The 20,349-nt window shown below is 39.4% G+C and overlaps 1 protein-coding gene across 3 annotated transcripts; it reads left to right on the top strand.

Annotated features, from left to right (window-relative positions):
* The first annotated feature begins 2,106 nt into the window (after positions 1-2,106).
* rtn3 (reticulon 3) lies at positions 2,107-20,110 on the top strand. 3 transcript variants are annotated; one of them, XM_027169430.2, is made up of 9 exons: positions 2,107-2,409; positions 7,226-7,273; positions 9,120-11,960; positions 14,753-14,960; positions 15,958-16,096; positions 16,641-16,710; positions 16,826-16,872; positions 17,191-17,249; positions 19,016-20,110. In XM_027169430.2, the coding sequence occupies exons 1-9, from the start codon at positions 2,325-2,327 to the stop codon at positions 19,062-19,064; spliced, it is 3,546 nt and encodes a 1,181-aa protein (XP_027025231.2). In that variant the 5' UTR covers positions 2,107-2,324; the 3' UTR covers positions 19,065-20,110. The 3 variants fall into 3 exon arrangements, with proteins under 3 accessions (XP_027025231.2, XP_027025232.1, XP_027025233.1); XM_027169431.2 differs by lacking the exon at positions 9,120-11,960 and having other exon boundaries at positions 2,131-2,409; XM_027169432.2 differs by lacking the exons at positions 7,226-7,273; positions 9,120-11,960 and having other exon boundaries at positions 2,134-2,409.
* The last annotated feature ends 239 nt before the right edge of the window (positions 20,111-20,349 follow it).

Raw genomic sequence — 20,349 nt, 5'->3', positions numbered from 1 at the left:
CAGTAGAGGGCGCCACAGTCCATGAAACGTAAATTTTATCATTAAAATAGAATTGTTTTTTAATACAGTATGATTTTTGTCAGTACAGTCTGTGATTTGTTTGTATATTTGTTTTGTTTGTTTTAACTGTACACCGCGAGAGAGAACCTGTAATTTAAATACTTTGTGTCATTCAATGTTTGTATGCTACAGCATTACTGTTATGCTGCAGAAACAGGCTGTTTCTGTTTATTGTCTTTTTTGTATTGTCTTGCATTTTTATGTCTGCACTGTCTTTTGTTCTGCACTGTCTGTCTTGTCTGTCTCGTTTGTCTTGTCCTGCACTGTTTACACCAGGTTGCACAAATGAACTTTATGTGGCTATGACGAACTTACTAAGTCCTTATAGCTCTGTCTTTGTTTTTATGTAGCACCATGATCCTGGAGAAACTTTGTCTCATTTCACTGTGTACTACGTCAGCTATATATGGTTGAAATGACAATAAAAACTTGACTTGATTACAATTTTCTTTCACTGGGACTGTGGCAGAGTATGTTCCAGCATGGCAATGTCCTCGTGGTTGATGTGGAAAAACCCAAGTGCTCTGTCCTCAACCACGGAACCTGGAATGCTGACTGATCCCTGGACATCCGTGGCCCAACATCACTGCCTGACCTCACTAATGCTCTTTTGGTTAATGAGCAAATCCCTACAGCCATGCTCCAAAATCTAATGGAAAGCTCCCCAGAAGTGTACAGATTATTATAATAGAAAAGGAGGGACTAAATCTAGAATGATTTGTTCAACAAGCACATACGTTTGAGTGTGAGGGTCAGCTGCCTACAAACCTGTACATTTCATTGTGTAGTTCCACCATTATTATTTCTCCTGTGCTTTTAATCTATTTGCTACCTTCCCCCTGTTTGTACCTCTCCTCTCTTTTATTAAAGCCGTAAATTGCTTTAATTACATTAGATATAAATGCTTTTCTAATGAAAAAAAAATGAAACAAAGATAATAAAAAAAAATCCAGTAAGCAGTTCTCTGGATGAAACACCCTTTTGATGAATGATGTCAATGTAGAATATAAATATGCATACAATGAGATGGCAGAAAGGCTACATTAACTCAGATAAACACTGTACAATTGTGGTGAACTGAAAATCATCTCAGACTGCATCTTAGAACACCTTAAGGCTTGGGGTAGACGGGTTACAGCAACAGAACGGAATGTCAGGTTTCACTTTTGCCAAGAACAGAAAGCTGATACTGCAGTGGGCACAGACTCATCAAAGCTAGACACTTGAAGTTAAAGACTGGAAAAACGTAGCTGGTTTGATGAATCTCTATTTCTAATGAGGCACACAGTCAGAATTTTACACCAGCAGCATAAACCCATGGACCTAACCTGCCTTGTGTCAACAGTCCAGCTGGTGGAGGTGGTATACTGATGTGGGGAATGTTTTCATTGCACCCCTTGGGTCTCTTAATACCAGTCAATCCTCACTTGAATGACAGCCTATTTGAGTATTGTAGCTGACCATGTGCATTTCATTTACCTTGCTTTAATGCTACTGTCAGCATGACAATGCACCATGTCACAAAGCAAACTGTACGTGACAATGAGTTCCCAGTCACCGAATCTGAATGTAGTAGATCACCTTTGGGATGTGGTAGAAATGCAGCTGAAAAATCTGAAAACTTGTATGAAGCAATTATAAAAAAAAATAAGGTTTCCTACACCTTGTGGACTGAGGCTGTTCTCATTCCAGAATGAGTGTTGGGCTCATAATACAACAGAAGCTAACTATTCGCTGGCCTCCACAGATACATTAAAACACTGGTCAGGCAATTTTCTGTATATTAAATATGAATATTAAAAATATTCATTGATTGAAGGCATAACTGCAATACTAATACCATGCTATACTGATTTTTTTAGATTTCATTTCAAACTGCATACATTTGGCACCATGCGGTACCTTTATTTTTGATATATAAAGAAAATACGCACTAACAAAATAAGCCGTCAACTATCACTTTAAGTCAGTCAGCGACCTCTCACACTAATAAACGACTCTCTCTCTGTCCCTCCCTCTCTCTCTCTCTCTCTCTCTCTCTCTTTCTCCCCCCTCCTCCCCAGTTCTCTTCCGCCTCCCCATACTTTCCCCTTGTTAAGAAGCTCCACATGCGCGCGCGCTCAGGCGTCTCCGGTCTTGGTGTCGGTGAGGTTGTGTTACGCGCTCGGGAAATACTCCAGTGATCCGGGCCTTTGCACGGACAGCGTTACTAAAACATCGTGTTAGTTTGTTTCACTTTCAAACTCAATACCTTTCTAAGCAACATGGCAGATCCGATGACACAGTCCCGTCAGATATCGTCTTCTCAAGGGCTGAACGATGGACACTCCAAAGACACGAAGTTTTCCGGTAAGAGAATTAAAGTTTTGATTCGGTTTAATAACCAAATTTGATTCACTAACTCGACTCACAGTCACCCTGACCTCGGACAAAACAAGATCGATAGCTAATAGAATAGGACAAAGATCCAGGGTTGGGTTTGAACATATACAAATATTATTGTTATTATTGTTGTTCTATTATTTTCAGGTTCAATCCTTCATTTGCATCATATTCAAATTGAACCTTTAACGGCGTTGGTGATCTTCCTACTGCGTAGTGGTGCATGTGGCTGTTTGTAGCCTTTATTTATAATAGAAAGGGAATTAAACTGTATTTAAAGCTCATAACAGAGCAATGGATGACATTTTCATGAGCTCAGAGCTCTGTACTGCACTGCAGAGCCGTGTGTGTGTGTGTGTGTGTGTGTGTGTGTTTTCTTTAGTTATAAACCGCCCAGTGTAGTAAAATACACGCTGTTATACCTGCAAATGTCAGTCTGAATTCTGTTTATTATCCTTTTCATCTTCGCAGCTCATGTAAACGTCGACTAGAAAGAAAGGCCTCGTTATTTCTAACCCTTTTCATTCGCCATAATAAACACAGCGCCACGGTGTCATGAAGGAACCTAGTGGCTCATAAAATCTCATTTCTTTATCGTATATTCTCCAGGTTCAGCTTCATATTTGAACGTGTATGATGTAGGTGGCACTGATTATTTCTCTGGATCTGTCTTCAAAATGGCCACCCATCAGGATGCATGTTCTTTTGTTGATAGTCATGACAGCTGTTGGTTTTGGGACGTTTGTTTAAACATGATAACGTTGTTTAAATTCAGACACCACATTGTGATACCACCTCCGGGGGGATACCTTTTTATACTGAGTGTGTGTGTGTGTGTGTGTGTACCTGAAAACATGGATAAAATAAAGCATTAAGCATCATATTATGTACATAATTTGGACCTTAAAGGAAAAGTCCTACCCTGAAGAACATGAAATATATTAAAGCTGAAGTGTTTCTGATGTGCTTAGTGATTCTGTTGTTAATTTGTTTAAGTGCTGTGGTTTTGAAGTGCTGTTTATTTTTTTCACTGATTAATTTAGCAGTTGTGTCATACTGACATTACTATATGCTGACATTGTCATGGGGGACATTGCATGCTAATTGCTAGCTCATTTTCTAAGAAATGATTTCAGCAAACAGAAACATACAGGATAATATTTAGGTTTCATTGTTGGCTAATAAACAGCACCCCTTCCCCCCTACACACAGTCTCTCTCTCTCACACACACACACACACACACACACACACACACACACACACACACACACACACACACTGTTGTGTGATACATCCAGTATAAAAAACATCAAACATTGGACACAAATTCTAGACTACAGCTATACCAGGTTACAGTTAAGACTCAACATGACACTCTGAGTTGGTTATTAATCTAAACTTGAGCTAGTTATTAGTCTATGAAAATGAAAACATTCTAATGTTGTTCATGGCATTAATTTTAAGGTTTGAAACCTTATCTGTTGGTGCTGAGTGTACAGATGACGTGGTGTCAAGACAGTCAGTCTAAAGGGCAGAAAATTGCTGCATCACTCTTTAGTTCGAGATGAAGCAAGGGATAACTCCCACTGCTCCTACCATCCAGGCAGTCAAAAAGCATTGTGGGTAATGTGTGAAACTGATAACCGAAGCGATCAATGTGACCATAAAGAAACTTTTAAAGTAATGTAAATAGAAATTGCATTATTTAATGAGCTAAATCTTAGCTCCACCGCATCTTCAACTCGGATTTATTGTATTTTATAACATTAATATAGAAGTGGTTCTGGGTGGATTTTTTTTTCTCTACAAGATAAATGCTATTTAAAGGTACACAACATACAGTTTCTGTACACTACAGTTTTGTCCCTTTATATCTAAGAGTGGACCAGATCCACTTGTATCCTAGAGATGGACTTCTTTTTGAATCATTCACGCTTTAACTTTCATGGACACTAAAACAGATTTCTTGTATGCACAAGCATACTTGGCAATAAAGCTCTTTCTCATTGATTCAAAGCAATATGTATTTTAGGTACAGGTTAGTGAGTTAATGTTAATAATTTCATTTGCATTCACAAAATTGTCTATTTTTATTCATCTAGTAAAGATTACATCGCTTTTTTTTTACTTGCTGTAGTGCTGTCATATTGACATTATCAATTACCATTGACATTACCATGTAAAGGCCCCTAAAGCATTTAAAAGGCAACTGAATTGTGTGTAAAGTGTATGTCCAAACAATCAGTTTCTTTGGATAAGTAATGTGATCAGGTTCTAACTTGGGCAGATCTATTTGCCTAGTTTAGCTTTGAGTTTTATAATTTATTACTCGGCAACAAAGCTGAAATTGTTAACATGGTAACTGCCACTCAGATCAGGTCATTACCCTCTGGTGACAATAATGTTGTCTTGTCACATACAGTATGTCAGGATTGGTGTCTGGGCCATTGTAAGACCTACTGCATATGTAGATACAGTATGCACTACTTATACTGTACTGAATTTCGTCAGGAATTACGACTCCTCTTACATGTTAGCAGATAAGAACTTGGTGTGATCTGAAAATGTCTTCATAAGCTTCAAGTGAAAAAGGATTTGAAATGCTTTTACTGTAAACGGTCATTAGACTGCAATTAAGAATTAGCTGCCAATAATACTGAACAAAACTGGGCTTTCTGACAAAAGCTTGTTAACTTGAATTTAGCTAAGATATGTAGAAATTAAATCTAATCTAAAAATTGTCCAAGGTCAAAAGAGTGATGGTGTCAGTCATATGACCATGTAGTTAAGATAAAATCAGCAGGATGTCTTTAGGTTTTCACACTTTTTTTTTGAATGCATGTTTTAATTATTCAGTGTCAGAATACTTGTTTCAAAGGAACTATGCACAAGCTGAAGTTTAACCTTATGCAGCATGGATTTGTGTGGGTTATAACTCCCACCCACTGCAAAAGACTTTTCTTTTTGCAATGGGTGTAATGTCTAAGCTTTTCAGAGAGGAAACATGTAGCTACATTTTTACAGCGATATCTATATATTTTGGCACTGACGCACTGTAACCAGTGTCATGGGGAGAATTCTGTTGTGGTTGTCAGAATTTTATTAAAGTTTCCCTGGACTGAAAATAACATCTGTAAACAAAGTTTTTTCCTTGATGGATGATTCCAATTATATAGATTAATGTGCAGAAAATCTATTTTTGATTAAATCAGACTTTTTGAGTACTTCTGGGGGGAAAAATAACGAGTGTTGCATTGCTTGTTGACTTCAGTTAATGACGTTACTAAATAATCTCAATGGCCTTTGGACCAGTCATTAACAGGACTGTGTGGTATCTGCAAATTGTGTCTGCAGGACCTGTGTGTAAACATTGGCTAATGGTGGTGATAAACAGATATGTAATAGGGGGGTGCAGGGAGGGGGGGGGGTGCTGACACAATTTTTGTCCAGTTAGAATAAATTGTCGCTCCAAAGTGATGGTTCACCTTTATGATGAAACGTTTCTGTCTTAATCGTAGTGATCGCTTTTCTCTTGTTAAATCCCAGTGACTTGCTACCTGAGATAAATATGAGCTAATTTACTAGCACGCCCAAAATAATTTTTAGTGTTGTATTTAAAACAGTTGCAAAATTTTGGGTATAGCCTAATAGGTTCAGAAGTTTTCTTAACATTAATCTATTTCATTCTTGAGAATGACTTTGCTATTTTGGATTTGTTTGATGAACTTAAATGTACTTATAATTTGCAATGAATAGATTCTTTTTATTTGCAGTACAAGAGTACAAGATGGCGTATGTGGTCGCTGATCATCTGATTCACTTGTATCTGTCTTGCCTTTAGTTGCAGTTAAACCTTGCTTTGGCAATATTGTTTTTAATAACTAATGAAATGTACATTAGCTTTTGAGGATTTGCTAGGCGTGCCTGCGTGAAACTAGATGATGCACAGTGTGGTCCAGGGTGCGTCCTGTAGTGAAAGGACCTTATTGTAGGGTGTGGTGAGAATGTTGTGTGTCAGGTCTGCACTCCTAATCTCCAGCCAGTTCCACATGCCCTGGTTAGGGTGCGGGTGAGACAGAATTGCTGTATGGCAGCAATGTACTGCCAATGCAACTCAGTCCTCTTCTGATTGATAGGAGCAGGTTAGTCCAGTAACGCAGCAGAGGTGTTCACGCACAAGCTTGTCACACCTTAAGCTCATTTGGGATGGGAATACGGAGCTACCATAATATATAAAAGCCTAGTGTTCGTGCATTTTAAATTTAAGAAAATGTGAAGACCAAGTCTTAGAACCTGCAGTGATTTTCAGTATCACAGTTTCTGAAGAGTAATCACAAAATGGATTCACTACATAGATTATATAACTCTCGCCCATGAGGCATTGTGTAGGTGCTTGTTTTGTGTCAAATGTTGGAATCTATGGCAGGAATTTGAAGAAAAATAATTTCTGCATTGGTTAATGATTTGTGGAGAAAGTTGTCAGGATGTTGTCCTTGGAGCATGGTAACTTTGGTTAGATTTACTACGCTAGAATGTGTGTGCGAGGTTCCGATAGTAGCAAAAATCTTTTCACACGTCATCTCTTCTAAATGGACACTGATTTTGCCCAGAAAAGATTGCTTTGATTGCTTTGCTTCGAGTGTAATTGCAAGAGATGGCCGACGAGGCATGCGAGTGGGCACTGCAGTATTATTATCCGTAATTTTTTTAATTTTTAAAGTATAAGAAGTTTCTACTTTGATTCTATTTTCCTCTCATTCTTCTGTCCTCTTTTTTTTTCAGATTCCTTTTTTTCCCCTTCGCCTGTATCTCTCATTCAGTCTTCTCAAGGCAAGTGTATAGTTTTTTTCTGCTGCTGGCTTGCTTTTCTATCATTTTTATCCTCTCTTCTCTATATCTTCTGTCCCATTTCTTCTAAGAATGTGAGCTCTTGCTCAGCTGCAGCTACAATGCTCTCAATCCCTCTCTCTAGTGCCACCCTCCTGATTAGGTAGCCACACAACAGTAGGTAGTAAAGGTGAAACTATTTGGATACCAGTGTACGCCACCCGCTAGAACAAAATTATGAATCAGAGGACAGGAATGTAACTGAAAAAAGTCATTGTTCAATTCATGGTGAAAAAATCTATTCCAAAGCCATGTGCCATGCCTATAGTTATTCATTACTTTGAATTGAATGTGTGTGTTCTGTTCTTCATGTTTCTGCTCATAGATCGTGGACCAATTTGTAAATTAAAACAGACATTCTCTTTTAACCATGCATTTGAGCTTGGCACAGTTGGTCCTCTGCTGCCCCACATCATGCCTACAACAGCCAGGTCCCACCTGTTGACAGCCATTTTGATCGTTGTAATCCCTGATGATAACCATTCTTGAGTACCTCCAGAATTCAAGAATGTCTTACCCCCCTTTCATTGTTGGTTTAAAAACCAAAGGTCCAGTATAGTTTCGCTTGTCTTGTAAGGCTATCACTCTCCAAATCTGACATTGGCTACAAACCGGAAAGCAAAACCCTCACAGATGCTTTAACTATGCTTTTTCTTAGTCTCTCAGCAGCAGGCACATATTAGAAGGATGGTGCTGTGGGTCTGGGATAATCCCAAGATTGACATATTATTTTGACCTACCGGAGTTCGAGTTCACTTTGTATGAGAGCAGAATCCTAAAAATGGATCAGGTCGGTTTCCCCGAAGGAATCCTGTCCTTGATGTTTCTCCTCGGCCACTAAATGTGTATGAAGGCTCCTCCTTCCCATCTTTACTGGTGCTGCAGGTAGAGTGACACAGGGAAGGGATCGACCACAAGGTTTGCTCCAGGCTATTCCCTCCATGGCTAAGGCTGCTAGCTAAACATTTCTGCTTATGCATGCAATATCTTACCACAAGTTAGGATTAGAAATCTCAATATTTCCCGTATAGTTATTTAACTATTACCTATTTTGTCTCATGTCTGCACTGCTATTTTAGATTAACAACAGGCTCAAATCATGATGGAATTTATGGGAAATGCAAAAGATGGGGTGTCAAGGATCGAACAGTATTTCCTCTTTGGTACTTAGACAGCATGCGCTTGTTGTGGCTCTGATATTATACACTGCTGTGTTTATACTTCTTTATGGCCTCGTCAGTCTATCTAAATTATTTGTGTGTGGTAATTCTGCGTTTTTAGTGCAGTTTAAATCTATGCTTTCACTAGCGTTAAAGATGCACCAGTAAAGGGACGCTTTCTTAATGTCAAAGGAGCTAATGTAATGTTCAAGACTGTTTGATCTTCACAAGCATCTTCCATTCATTTAGATTCTTAAAGCATACATTATGCAACTGGCATGCAAAAAAAGGCAATCCATTGAACCTTGCAATGCATGACTGCTTCAGCTGCACCAACATGGATGGTCACCATCCTGGGAATTCTGTTTAAAGTGCTAGTCTAACTGCTGATTGCTAAAGTTTTTGGGGCCTGTCTTTGGCTAAAACTAATCTCCTAGGGAAGGTATATTTTTAAAGCACTTGAGATGCTAAAATTCAAATAAAATGCATATCAAGGTGAACAGTTTGTTTTCACCAGAGCTTCAAGTATGGCCCTCTACTTTAGCATATCTTTAAGAAAATAGCGTGCCTTGATTTTTGTTTCCTCTCCACTTTCCTTCTCTTCCTTCCTACTTGTTAATCGGATGCAGAAAAACGGGTGGCACTGGACTCTGAGAAGCAATCAGAAGGTGTGCCTACCTCACTTCGCTTTTCCTCCCAGCCAAGTTCATTTTCTCCTGGGACTTACGGAAACGATAACTCCATTACTGCGATTGGAACCAAGGATCGTAGTTTCCAAGAGAAAAGAGAGCTTTTTGAATCATCACTTGCATCGCAAAAACAAGATTCTTCTCCTATAAAGATATCCCCCGTGTCTGAGCGAATCAGAGCTTTGGAAGCTCTGGCTGCGAAGCAGAATGATTCTGATTGGAGTGATACAGGGTTTCATTTCAGAGAACGCCACTATGAAAAGTCTCATTCTGAGATTCATGGAGTCACTCTTCGTTCGTCCATTAAGAAAAAACCCACTTCGAGTGAACAAGATTCTCCTGAATCACCCTTTGAGATACTTGGTGATTCCAGGCGTGGAAGTGACTTTGAGGATACTGCTGACTGGATGAGAGCTCATTTGCCACCAGCGCCTAACTTCAACATTGCAGAATCTGACTTTGATGAAATTAAAGAGTCGTCTCTAATGCCCGAATGTCCATCTGATGAGACGAAGAGCAAAGATTTAGATGCATCAGGAATCTCTTCATCTTTTGTAGGTGTACCTAATGAGTTCATGGACATCCCTGACGAAGTGTCCAAACAATCCATTGATGATTCTAATCAGTCTAAGCAAGATGCTATTGAGGATGAGTCCGAATTTGATCTCAGATTTTTACCTACAGCCTACATGTGGGACAAACAAGAAAAACCTGATATGGATACACAAGAACCATCTTGCCTTACTCAAACCCAGGACTCTGAGATAACATTTGCTGCACCAAATGATTGTTTTAAGGCTCCTGCTCTGGAGTCTTTACCCCCTATTCCCCAGGCTGACTCTAATACAAAACAGCAATCTGCCACTCTAGGTGTTGGTACAGAAGGTGTAGGGATCCTTGAAGCTGACAGCTCGGGTGAATCTGATGATACAGTTATTGAAGATGCAATTGGTGTCAGTAATGATGCTGTTGAGGGTGGAGTTTCTACAGACGAGCAGATTATTCCAATTCAGCAAGAGAAACGGGGTCTTCAGGTGCCCATTATTAATGTCATTGAAACAGAGGAACAGGTTCTCAGTGATTATGAAGTGGAGCCTGAAGAAGAAGAAGAAGAAGAAGAAGAAGAGGAGGAGGACGAGCAGAGATATAAGATAATACAAGAACCTGCAACAGAGGCTTCAAAACCATCTGAGGAGCTTTCTGATATTTCAAGATCAGAATTTGAAGAGTCTGCTCCAAAAATGGATGACCTCATCTCACTGGAAAATATTGCAGATTCTGATGGAGAATATTCTCCAAAACATAAGATAATCAACAATGATGATGATGATAGCAAGGACACCATTAACCCGACTTCCCTTCCCTCAGAGAGTCATAGCTTCGAGGGCTCTCAAACACAGTCAACTGTCCCACTGAATACAGATGAAACCTCCAGAGAATCTTCCATCAACAATCTAAAATCACACGAAAATACAGAAATTATTCCTGAACTTCCACCTAATTATGATGATCTCACAAATGATTTTGAGGCCAGTGATATAGAGACTTACATGGATCATTACCCTAGTGAGGAACTGGCCCTAAAAGACCAGTTGAATTCTGGTGTGTTTGCTGTAAATGATGGGGACACAAACAAGTTACTAAAATCTGACTCTCCTCAAAATCAAGCTGTGTCGGCTGAGCAGTCATGTGAGGAAACTGTTGGTACAATTGACGAGACTGTTGATGAAAATAAGCAGAGTTACAATGCCGAATCGGAGCCCTCTCCTGCTAACGTTTCCGTAGATGTCCCCGTGGAGCCTCTGTCTTCTCAAAATAACATGCCGCATCTTGAATTAGATGATCAGAGTGTAGAAATTGAGGACAAGAAGACAAAATCTGATTCAGGGAATTTTTCATTGATCGAGGATGAGGATTACATGACTAGGCAGGAGGAAGAGTTGCCATCTTTCCAAGAGAGCACAATTGCCCAGTTTCCCTCTTCTCTTAATGATCCATCCAGCAATATCATTGATGTAATCTCTGAATTTGTGGCCAGTGATGTAACCGAGGGCCTACTGGTAACCAACACTGAACCAGATGTAATAAACCAGTTTGATGATCCACATAGAAAGATATCTCCAGAACCCGAAAGCAAACCCGAGTTCGTTGAAGCAGAACAAAATGAAACGGTCCAGCGTAAAGTTCCTGACATACAGATATCTGAGGACACAACAAACATATCCGAGTCCATTGACGCAGAATCCGAACCCGATGAAATAATCCAGTGCAATACTCCAGATACGGAGATATCCCAAGAAACCCCAAACAAGCTCGAGTCAACCGAGACAAAATCTTCTACAACATCTTCAACAGATAGTTTTGTGGAGTTTATGAGAGAGTGTTTGAAATCTCAGCAGGATGAAGAATCTCAAAGCCTCGGTGCAGTACAGACCACTAAGGAACCCGTATCTGATGCTCCTTCTTCCTCTGCTATGATCATGGACTTGGAGGAAGAGTGCCTTACGATCTGTGCTTTAAAAGAGCTTGGGAGTAGTCCTGACCTACAGGATGATATGAGCATTCCTAAAGACATTCCAGTCTCTGCAAAGGAAGTACTTTCACAACCTTTATTTCAGTCCGAGTCTTTAACTTGCTCAAATCCCTCTCCTTGCGCTCTTCCATATGAGAACCAGCCAGATGCCTTGCTAACCAAAGAGATTGAGGCAATCGACATCTGGGTGGCAGAAGCCTACCACCTTGCAGAGCATGTCTTGGCACTAATACTAACCCACCTGACAGGTAAAGTCCTCACTTTAGGCTGTCAGCCTGCTAACCCTGCACTCAAAGAACGCCTTAATAATAAACAAAATCTCTTAACAGTTTGGTTACCAAGTTGCATGCTTTTGGACAATCTATGTATCTTTTGAGTATCGGAGCCGGTGACGTTCGAATTGTCAAAAAAGTAGTGAAAAAAAAAAGCAAAATTGGTCTATGTGCCAGTACTTTTTATTTATTATTTTTTTTCTACGTCAGAACCGGATAACTGCCACGCAGTATAAAGCATGCTGTTGGATGGTGAATGGATTCTGTGATTGTATTAGTCATATTTTGATACCTCGTTTTAAATGTATCAAGGTTTTCTATAGAGAACGTTCATGTTTCTGCCTCTTGTATCGTCTACAGTTGGTTCTGAAGGCCATGTATATAATTCACTGCACTGAATTCCACAGTGATATTTATAGGATGTCTTGTAATCCATAGAGACCTGAGTACAGCTGGTATGAATACTAGAATGTTATGAAGACAAGATGAAACTAGGTAACGCTTCTCATGCCAATGTAAGAGCCATTGTAAGCTTGAATCGATCTAGAAATAGAAATGCTTCCTTTTTTCTGATTGGTTGAATGTTTCCCTTTTCGCGATCCACAATTTTCTACCATTTACCAAATGTTAGCTTCCTCAGACTGGAGCAGTGTAGAGATTAGCAGTGACAAATAAAGCAGCAGACATCAGTGACCTTGTTTTTGTCTTTAAAGCTGACTTGCAGAATTATTGTTTTCTGTCAGGAAACTGCAGACAAACAACGAACCATACTTTTTATGGATTTTGTCACAGAGTTCAAAATAGAACATTTCTAGTTATTGGCATTCTGTTGCTGTTTTTAATAATAATACATTTATGACGGCTCTTTTTAGCTTCCACGGTTCTATATGGGTCTGCAAGGACTGTGTGCTTTTGAAATGTCTGAACACACATGGTCAAACAATTCATATAAACAGCACCGGTGCCTTTAAGAGCTTAACAGTGCTGCTACTGAAAAGAGGCCACTGCAGTTTGGCTACCGCTGGGACGTGCTGGTGTATTTGGGGCCGCTTAGGAGAGCTAGAACGAGAGAGGGAGGGATAATGAATGAGCACTCAGTCCATGCTGGCTCCCTCTGGGCACTAAGCAAAGCATGCTGGGAAAGACTCAGACCCCTGCAGAGAGCGAGAAGGAAACCCCATTCTAGTGCTCATTGTTAGCCTCAGTGCAGCTGAAACGGAGCAGTGAAAACAATGGTGTGCTTTCTGAGGCTGTGAATCGGCAGCCTTGGTCCTTTGTGTTGCAGTTATGTCACGATGACACAGTTTCTGTAAACATTTTTAGTGTGCGACTTGTTTATTTTTTATTCTAGCATGTTTTCAGTGGAGAAATTGTTTTCGGTAGATGAATAGCATTAGATATTCTAAATATCACACATGTATAAAGTACACAGTCTAGCCTTCTAAGTGACGTGACATACATACGTGACATACGGCTAAGTACGGTGATCCATACTCAGAATTCGTTCTCTGCATTTGACCCATCCAAAGTGCACACACACAGCAGTGAACACACACACAACATGAACACACACCCAGAGCAGTGGGCAGCCATTTATGCTGCGGTCCCCGGGGAGCAGTTGGGGGGGTCGGTGCCTTGCTCAAGGGCACCTCAATCGTGGCTGGCCCGAGACTCGAACCCACAACCTTATGATTACTCTCTAACCATTAGGCCACGACTTGCCCACAAGCGTAGAAGAAGAGCCACTGTTGATTATTTTTCAATAACATTGTCCCGTAGTGTTTTGTTGCGCTTATATCTCTATAATTACAATAAAACAAATATTAGCTCAGCTTTTGAAACCAGTTTTTTTTACATTGAGTCATGGGAGTCATTATTTTGTCATTTTAGCTTGAGTGAGACAGATTATGTACTGCAGAATATCCATTTTGCAAGTCCTTGTGAATGAATTGTTACTATAGAATTTATATTGTATTAAAAGTATTAGATCAATTGTATTCATTGTAAAATAAAGCAGGTGTATAGCTGCAAATTCTCATCTCATATGTATTTTCAATGCAGGAATACTTCATTTATGGCACTTTAAATTCACAGGATTCAATATGCTGTGTGTCTTTTCACATTTACGGCATTAAGCAGACACTCTTATCCAGAGTGACTTGCATTATAAGTATGAAATTACATATTTCAATTTATACAACTGAGCAATTGAGCGTTAAGGGCCTTGTTCAGGGGCCCAGCAGTGACAAATTGGTGGACCTGGGATTCGAACTCATGACCGTCCACTCTGTAGTCCAACACCTTTAACCACTGAGCTACCACCACATCCCATGCGTCAGTGTGTCAGTATTTGTAACGAATAGAAAGAGTCTAGAGCACAATTTGAAATGCAATATGTGCTCACATGGACCAGACCTTTTGTTATAGCATCCATGGAGGCGTCCTAGAACGAATAGAGATGTAGGTTGTGAGGAAAGTCTACAACTCTGAACATGCACTAAAGGCATCTCTGTACATACTGGCCGCCGCTTATATAAGACTTACATAAAAGGTTCCTTTAACGCTTCAGCGGACATTTAGAGAACTCTGAATTACTATATGGACCCATACCGAAAATGTAAACTCTTTGAATGTCAGATAATTAAATATCATAAATGTTTCTAGTACAGGTTTGGGCAAGTCTGTGCATGATTTGTATTAATTGTTTTCCTCATTTCTTGCTCTCACCACACACAAACACACACACACACACATTCTCTGTCTTGCAGTGCATGACTTGGTGTACTGGCGGGACCCTAAAAAATCAGGCCTGGTGTTTGGCATTTCCCTGCTACTGCTGCTGTCTCTGGCAGCGTTCAGCGTGATCAGCATCATCTCCTACATGCTCCTGGCACTGCTTTGCGTCACCATCTCCTTCCGTGTATACAAATCCGTCATCCAGGCCGTGCAGAAGTCCAGCGATGGACACCCCTTCAAGTAAGACAAACAATACTGCCTCGATTATACATAAGAAGTGCACTAGCCTCAGTATCTCCTGTGTTCTAATGGTGGAAGTCAAATTAGGGGTTTAAAAAACGTGCAAAACAAGTTAGATCATTTCTAGACTTGGTTTAAAATGATGAGATGTTGTGAAATAATCAGATGGTTCTAGGGATTTATTTGCACAGCCAGTATCCTGCAGCCTTTATCGTGTTTGATCTAGACAAGGCTTTAAGTAAACACTGCTATGCCCAAATTACTCGTTTCTTTAAGATGCAGTGTTTTTTTTAAAGTAATGTCTGACACATTTTTATTTACCAAGAATCATTCACGTTTACCAAATCAGGATTATGCTGTATTGGTGTGTACTTTGTTAGTGAGCGTGAGGAATTTGTTCCTGCTATCTTTGGGTATATAAGGGTGGTGTTGAGGACTGAGCTAATGAACGGTAGCTATGAACTCTTTAGTTCTACTCCTAGCTTTTCTTTGTAATTAAGCATTATCCATTTTGCCACATTGTTCGGCAAAGAGGTTTAGATTTTCTGTGTTTATGTTGATGTTTGAGACTACTGACAGAAACCAGGTCGAGACAGAGCTCTAAAAATAAATAGTTTATTTAGGGTGGCATTGCCGTTTTTCTGAAAGTTGTTCTGCCAGTGAGTACGAGGGAAAAGGGAGCGCTTATTCAAATAAACGGGCCTTGCTCATGGGTGTGATGGCAGTGCCAACTTAGGCTCATCCCAAATGACTTTTTGAATCTCGTTAGCTCAGGTGAGCCACCCCTGCTCCAGTGAGTTAATAATAGTTTTTTATTTTATCAGTAATTTGAATGTACGGTATATAATTACAACCTTAAACTAAACGTGTTCATTTTATACTTTATTTTCATCTCCTCTCTCTAAGTCCTGGAGATATTTAAGGGTGCATCTGCGCTCAGTAGCGTGTAGTAATGTAGCTGCTGGGATAGTTTGGTTGACCTGTATGCTTGTGGCAGGGAACTGATGGAGAAGGATGTCAGCTTGGCTCCTGAGACCTTCCGCAAGCACGTGGACTCGTGTCTGACCTACATCAACCGTGCACTCAAGCAAATGTGCCGTCTCTTCCTGGTCGAAGACTTGGTAGATTCCCTCAAGGTCAGTTCATCAGAATGAAGCAGAAAGGTGACGCAGGTCTCTCTGCCCTCCCATTTGATTTATTTATATTTATTTATATTATATTCCGCTAAAGTCGTTAAAATACAGCAGAAGATAGCGTTCTGTTTGTCCAGCATGTCTCCCTCTCTCACATACACACACATCGCTACACTTTCTGAAATTTGTAACACACACCCAGGCTGTATGAGTGAGATGTGTTGATAAGCCTCTTTAATCATGTGATGACTGCGAGAGGGAGCGTGTGGTATTCAGAGGAAATAGTGCAGAGGTTTAAAGAGCTGGAGGACTGACCTAGAACAGTCTACCCTCCAGAGACACAGGAGCAGTTCACAGAATCTATAATTGGCTGCCTGCTCGTTATGTCACACATCCATGCACAATAAAACTATTCATAAGCAAATGATTACAAACAGTCGTTTGAGTTTAGATTGCAGCTGCTCTGGTCTGTTGTCTGTCTAGTCTGTGTATCTGGCACTCTACTAACCGTGTGTATGTTTACTTACTTGGCTTTCGATTGTTCCAGCTGGCTGTGGTCATGTGGTTGATGACATACGTGGGTGCCGTCTTCAATGGCATCACCATCCTCATTCTCGGTAAGCTTTCACCTGCTTAGGAAGCGCTATGCTACGTTTAAGGTCTTTTTAGAAATAAATCTTTGCTAATACTTTAAGTTGAGTTTAATAGGAAGTTTTTTTTTCTTTTCTCCAGTGGATATTCTTGCCTTTACTGTACCACCATTGTATGAGAAATACAAGGTAAGTGCACTCTTAAGATTCTGTTTCTTGTTTTAATACACGTCGGAGGTTATGCTTTGTGCAAAAGTATGGCATGTCACAGGCATCATCTTCAGCTACATTAGATACAATCAGAAAACGTTATAATTAGTGCTTTTACTCCACCTTCCTTTTTTTTCTGAAAGTTATGCTGTGACCTCAAAACCATGATAACCCACTTTGCTGTCTCCATAGTGAACTAAAATGAAACCATGCAACACTTTAAATCTGACTTAATGTGTTGAAAGGAGACATTTGCTTATTAGCCTTATTTAATCCATGCTGCTTTTTTTTTTTCAGACCCAGATTGATCGCTACATCGACCTTGTACGCACTCAGGTTAATTCTGTAGTGGCCAAGTAAGTTTCTTCTGATGATCAAAATGTTACAGTAAGCATGAATAATGCTGTACGGAAGGAAATAATAAACGATGGCATTTAAGAGAGATGATGTTACAACTAGAGGTCTTCTCAGGTCTAAAGAAATGTACCCGACCTGAAGTGACCCGAATCACTTTTTACCCGGACCCGACGTGCAGAATTTTTTATTTTTTTTAATAGAGACCCGACCCGAGACAAACCCGAAAAAATTAGACCCGAGTCCGACCCGACGGCAATTTTTTTTTAACCTGACCCGAATGTTGCATAACTCTACACTAAAGTAACCGCTACAGCATGGATTCAAACTTGATTGACAGGTCTGTTTCAACGAAAATTAGCTTACCGCAAGCCACATGTCGCAACCGGTCTTGGTAAACAGAGGAGAGGTAAGAAAAGGACTCGAGTCAATGCACACACGCGAGATAGAGTAGTTCGGGTCTTCTTCGGTCCGTTTAGTAAAAACACATTTATTTATATTACCCGAGACCCGATGCCGCTATTATTATACCCAACCTGTGTCCGAGGTACATGTGAAACTTTTAGACCCGAACCCGCTCGGGTCTCAGGACGGACCTCGGGTTTTTGGATCTAAGTGGACCCGTGAAGGCCTCTAGTTACAACCAATTGTTTTACACTTAATGTTCAGGAACATCTATGAGCAATCATTCCCTCGTTGGGATTTTTCCTTCCGTTTGTGAATTGAAATGGGGCAGAAAAAAATAAAATAAAATCAAAAATGTTTGTGTTCCTGAGAAAAATGTTCAGTTCACATGTTTGGAAACATTAACTGAAGCTGATAAGCTGAATGGTGGATTAGTTAACAATGACTTTGGAGGTCTTCCTAATAAAATGGACAGTATGCATATATGTTCTTTGCACTGGGTGAAAGATATAAAGGCAAAGGTTAACGATGTACGTGTAAATAATGGAATTTGTTAAGACAAAAAGGTACAAATCATTTTAAAAAGAATAAGAACATCATGTAACAATTGTCCTGATTTGAAAAAGCTGTATTGTTGTCTCATTCATTTAGTAGACAATTTTCCTTCAAAAAAGATTTTGATTTATTTATTTATTTATTTATTATAATTGAGACAAGTTGTTTAGGACCGTAACATTTTAGACCCTTGATCTAAAATATGGACTTTTTAAAGGGGGAAAAAAAATCTGACAATTTTAAAAGTTGTGTAGTACATGGTGCCTACATGTAAATGTAAACTAAATGATTTCTTTATGTATGTTTCTATGACAACCGTTGGAAAAAAACGTTTTCCAAAAAAAAAAAAATTAATTAGTTTGATTAATTAATTTGATTAACTAGTTCAATCTCACAGTAGCCTCTAACCATGTTATAAAATAAAATACTAGATTAATTGGTTTATTTTTTTTTTTAACAATGTTGGGTTGTTGTTTTTTTAAAACCCACATGTTCCTTATTATTAGCATCATCAGAAATGCAGATATATATTTTTATACTTTATTTCTTTTTACTTTAAGTTCACCAGAGCTTTAGCAGTCGTTCGTGACATCTCGTTTCTTTCACTTCACTCAGGTGAACTTGTAGTAAAACGTAAAGGACAATAAACGATTTCTCTCACATGTTAAGGGAGATTAAGCTATTGAACCATAATGAGATTATTTTATAACCTTATCTGTTTATTAATGTGCATTGACTCATTTATACTCCATTTAGTATTTAAAATATATTAACCTCATTCGTTTCTCTCTTCTTATTAACCAACCAGGATTCAGGAGAAGCTCCCCAAAGCAGCAAAGCGCAGTAAAGCAGAATGATGCACCTCACTCATGCCTTCATGACCACCTCCAGAATCCCTGTATCTCTAGCTACCACCCCACCCCAGTTTAACCTCTCCTTATAAACCTCTTACCAGCCATATGCACTGAACCAGCTAGTCTCTTTAAAATCTCTGAAGCTTCTCAATATTCTTCAATGTTAACTCTGAAGCTTAATTGCGAACATTAGGGAAGACGCTTGGTGAAGACGCTTACTGAAGCTGGTGACTCAAATGCAGGAAATGACATAATTCCACAACTGAATGTCCATTTTTGGCAGGGTGTGTGAACTAGATCGAATCTTTGACCTGGTTTTGAAGTGTCCTAAAAGCTTGGACTTGGAAACTAATGTCTGTACTTAAAAATGAAACAAAACAAGTGAATTAAATGAAAATGTTGCAGGGAGAAACATAGACAGAAGAAACCAGGGTGGATGTGTTTGTACAGGCTGCCACCCTAAAGACCACCTACTGATTTATTATCAATTTGTGACACACTGTTACTCGACTTACACATACAGATTGATTAGGATACGGACACTGCTTCAGCCGGGACGATTCGCTCTAGTTCGCTTTACCCTTATCGGCGTTAATTTTTAAACGTGTGTGTATATATAGTAAGATTACAACAAGCTCTTTGCTGTGAAGTAGTTTGCATTGCTTTTTATATTTAATATCAAATATTCTTTGGCGCCTGGATAAGGCTCCGGTTCTTTGTTCACATGGAAATGTATTATGATTAATAGGTCACATGTAGGGTAGCTGCTCTTGACTCCCCAGGCATCTTAATGAGTAGTATTAATACTTCTTATGCTTGAGATATTTGTATAGAATCTTCAGAATCGTGAAGACGACCATGCAACCTGTTACTGCTCTGAAGAGAACCAGGAAGAAGTCTGATTAATTTCAGTAGCCCATATAAAAGTGGTCCTTTTTCCTGATCTGGGATCAGCCTTCTGGCCTCAGTTCAGCATTGAGACCAGCAGTAAATGACACTATATGTATAAGTGGTTTTGAATTGGTGTATTAAAGGCTTTGTTAATTTAACACATGCCAAAAGCTGGAAACACATCTTTTGTTAATTGCGTTTGTTTACACTGTTGGTTTCACAAGAAAGTGTGCTGTTACAATAGAGCTATTATAACATGACTAAAATGGCTTCATACATTCACATCTATAAGGGACTTTAAATATAAGAGGAAAAACCTCAATGCACTTTGCTTATTGCCTGCTCTATATTTGGCACTGAACATTTTACCTGAATCTTGCTTTAAATGTACCTGGAA

Source organism: Tachysurus fulvidraco, chromosome 1, assembly GCF_022655615.1.
Source record: "Tachysurus fulvidraco isolate hzauxx_2018 chromosome 1, HZAU_PFXX_2.0, whole genome shotgun sequence".
Lineage (NCBI taxonomy): Eukaryota > Metazoa > Chordata > Actinopteri > Siluriformes > Bagridae > Tachysurus > Tachysurus fulvidraco.
This window is presented reverse-complemented; position numbering and strand designations above follow the sequence as displayed.